The 3,508-nt window shown below is 44.6% G+C and overlaps 1 protein-coding gene across 1 annotated transcript in view; it reads left to right on the top strand.

Annotated features, from left to right (window-relative positions):
• NWD1 (NACHT and WD repeat domain containing 1) overlaps positions 1–3,508 on the top strand; it is a gene marked incomplete at its 3' end in the record, with an annotated part of 21,070 nt that overhangs the window by 14,948 nt on the left and 2,614 nt on the right. Inside the window, 8 exon segments of the mRNA XM_010287141.1 lie at positions 206–405; positions 542–794; positions 797–813; positions 1,132–1,222; positions 1,615–1,732; positions 1,734–1,755; positions 2,433–2,706; positions 3,078–3,335. Of these exon segments, the coding sequence (XP_010285443.1) occupies positions 206–405; positions 542–794; positions 797–813; positions 1,132–1,222; positions 1,615–1,732; positions 1,734–1,755; positions 2,433–2,706; positions 3,078–3,335 (1,233 nt within the window).

The following is a 3,508-nucleotide window of genomic DNA, read 5'->3' as shown; positions in this document are numbered from 1 at the left end:
CTCTTCCTGGGCACTCCGGTGAGCCTTTTCCACTTTTTATGGTTGGAAAGCTTTTTCTTATCTGAAAAGAGCTCTGACAGCTTGGCCATCCTTGAGCTGTAGGCACACAGACACCTCCTAGCTGCTAGCATTCTCCCAATTGCTGAAAGCACTGAGAATCCCTGCTCATTTTGCAGGGATTTTGCAAATCCTCCTCACTTTATAGCTGAGGTGAGGTGTATGAAAATGTTTGGAAAAGGAACCCGTGCTGTTTCAGCTGCCATGGATCACAGTCTGCACATCTGGAATTTGATTTCTGGCAGAGCAAGGTTTATTATCCAGGACATGCATATCGAAGAACAGCCCTCACATCACCTTCAGGTGGATGAGGGGCACATGATTGTATATTCTTCCTCAGATATAGAGGTATGGCCAGTCTTTAACTTAAAGCATGCTGAATGAACATGAACTGCAGAAGTTACAGCCACGATCATGAAGGTTGTAGACGGAAAAGCTACCTCAGCCCTCCCTACACCTATCTCTTTTGCCACCTCTTTACTAGGTCAATGCTTGGCACCTGGAGACAGCAGAACTCATCTTCCAGGTTTCTGGAGAGGCATCAGATGCATGGATGTGTTCTGCAGTATTCAGCCCAAGGCTGGTGATTATGACTCTGTCTGAACGAGGAATGCTGAGTCTGTGGAACAGCATCACTGGCAAGCTGAGATCCAAATGTCAGCTCTCAGGGCTACAGGAAGAAATGCCAACGTCCAGTGTTCTGATCCAGAAGCAAGGGAAAATGATGGTGGAATTTAGCGGGGAACTGTATCCATGGTACACATTTATCTGTTCAACTTTCTTACAGTTTTTCTTGTATTTTCTTACAATATCCAGAGGTTTACTGAGCCAGACAACAGATCTGGTAACCAACGGGCGCTCCTCCGTTCTGAATAGAGCATCCTCCTCAGACTTCCATATCGTAGTTCCCAAATGGACAAGCATAACACTTTCTATCCTTCTGCACCTTACAGCTCTGTCCAATACCATGCGGCCAAAGTTAAATTTCACTGCCAGTCTATCCTCTTTCCTTCATGAGAGAGGCAGCTCACCTATCCTAGTTTCATGTCTTACTCCTGCCTTATTTTTTTGCAGACCTCTTCAGATGGAAACAGTCTGCTAGAGAAGCTTCCTGGAAGTGTTTGCTTTGTGATGGCATCAGAAAATGAGTTCATTCTTGCTGCAGGTTCAATAGCACCCATTCCTTAGGAAAGTGTTGGTAATAACTGCGCTCTCATGCCAAGTATCCTTTACGAGGGCCCAGCATGTGGAATTTTCTATTAGCCTGGCCTTGAACTATTGTGCTTAAGAGGGTAACCAAGATTGTTCTCTTTGCGGAGTCAGAACAGTGCCTGTGTACCAGGAGCCCCTTCTCACTTTCTCAAGGGAATAAGTGAGATGTAAGTAGTGAAAAGGACTTAAGCTGGCATGATTACTTTTTAGGGTTTCTAAGCTACCCTTTGGGGTTACCTTTAAAGAAACATAGGAATTAAACCATATGCATAAGGACATGGTATTGAAGGGGATTAGAGACTTCCTCAGCTCAATAAATCAGAAACTAACATTTTATAGTTTTAGGCTTTGAGGAGTATGTGCGAGTGTACCTGGCAGACCCAAAGGGATTCCACAGGTTCCTAGCAGCAGATTTGGAACATGAAGGAGTGGTTCATACGACTGTTATCTCTGCTGGCAACAACTATTGTCACTGGTTCTCAGGCTGTATCTATCCAGCTAGGAAGGAAGGCTGGACAGCTTCCCAGTTAGAAGCATCTCTTACAAATCCAGTTTATAGAATCCAAGAAGGAGGTCGTCTTGATCCCCAGCAACCTGTTTGGGGGTTGGATTTGCAGTTCTGAATGTTTCTAGTACTGTCACACTTCTAAAAAGGAGATGACTGTTGACCCTTCTCTTTATTGCTTCCAGCCTTCCTGTTGTCCTTTTCTTTTTGACACTGTATCGATTCAGAGGACCAGCCTCAAGCCAGTGTATGCCTGAGGCCTCAAAGACAATTTCATTTCAGAAATGTTTTAAATTTTAACTCCTAAAAGCTGCTTTGTTACCCATCTGTGATCAGGAGCTAGATGGAATACACAACATCTAGAGCACCATCTCTTGCCAAAAAGAGATAAACAGACAGTACAGTCCAAAATGTGCAGGACCTAATTAAAGATCTTCCAGAGCAAAGGAACCAAGTGGGCTGAATGGCTCCAGGTGCTTCAAACATTTGTTTTAAAGTAAGAGAGCAATGTTTTGCCTTCTAGTATTAGGATGTTATTCTTTGATTTTACTTATGTTTCTGTACAAGTTAGTTAAGGTATGTTGTTTTACCTCTTAAATAGGACTAAGGAAAAAGTAGCTCAGCCACTGATGACTTCTTCCCCTGCAACTTTTCCCAGGTGTGGAGTTTATCAGACCAGGGGTTGCTGACTGACACTATGGGTGGCATGGGAGCACCAGCAACACTCTTAGCCCTGTGCGACTGCACTTTGGTTTCTGCCTCCCACAGCGCGCCGTATCTAGGAGCGTGGAATCTCATTTACAATCATCAGCAGAAAGCCTTGGCACCTGTCCCAAACACGGGCTGCGCTGCACTGTCCCGTGGCGGGAACTATGTCTATTTTATCCAACCTGAAGACACACATAAAGTCATCATCTGGAATGCCGCGGAAAGTGAACTGCATCTCTGAAACACTGCATTAAGTTAAGCCTGCATATGGGGTAGGATAGAAACAAAACAACTCACAGAGGCAGCAAAGGTAGGGTTAGCTTTCTGAGCATACGACAAGCATAGTTGCTCCTTTCTGCTTTTTCTAAGCATGAGATTTAGGAAAATCTGTTTTAGGGCTGGAGAGCTTTTTAATCTCCTCTCCCAAGTTTTTTATCTAGAATAGCTTATTATTATGACATGGGAAAATTGGAAAGATGAATAATATGCAAATTATTTCACAAATAAAGAAGCCAATCATGAGGCTCATCTGAAGAAAGACATTCCCATGCAGTTGCAGTAAGAACTCTCTAGCTGATTTCCATCTGTTTTACAGGTGAGGTGTGTGACACACTGGACAACTCTGCCCGAGTGAAATGCCTGGAAATAGCTGAGCAAACCCAGCTCCTTTTCACAGGCTTTGTATCTGGAACAGTCCTTGTCTTTCCACTGAACTCCAGGCAGGATGTGGCCTGCATCCCACCTCCAGAGTCACAGAAACCAGGCAACACAGCAATCAACAAGCAGGAAAAGCATCTTGCCATAGCATATGATGATTTAGTTCTTGTGCTGGATATTATCCCTGATTTCCAGAGTGGCTGTCCTTGCAGATTACAGAGTCCTCTACGGCATGGCTAGCGGTGACCTAGCTAGCCTAGTTCCTTCATGACTGCCCTCGGGCCCAAGTGTTTCCTTTGGAAGGTCACAGAAGCCAGATCTCCTGTTTGGAAAGCAGCCATGGAGAGCAGTGGGCACTCAGTGGATCCC

The sequence above is a fragment of the Phaethon lepturus genome, unplaced genomic scaffold (genome assembly GCF_000687285.1).
Source record: "Phaethon lepturus isolate BGI_N335 unplaced genomic scaffold, ASM68728v1 scaffold56065, whole genome shotgun sequence".
NCBI lineage: Eukaryota > Metazoa > Chordata > Aves > Phaethontiformes > Phaethontidae > Phaethon > Phaethon lepturus.
This window is presented reverse-complemented; position numbering and strand designations above follow the sequence as displayed.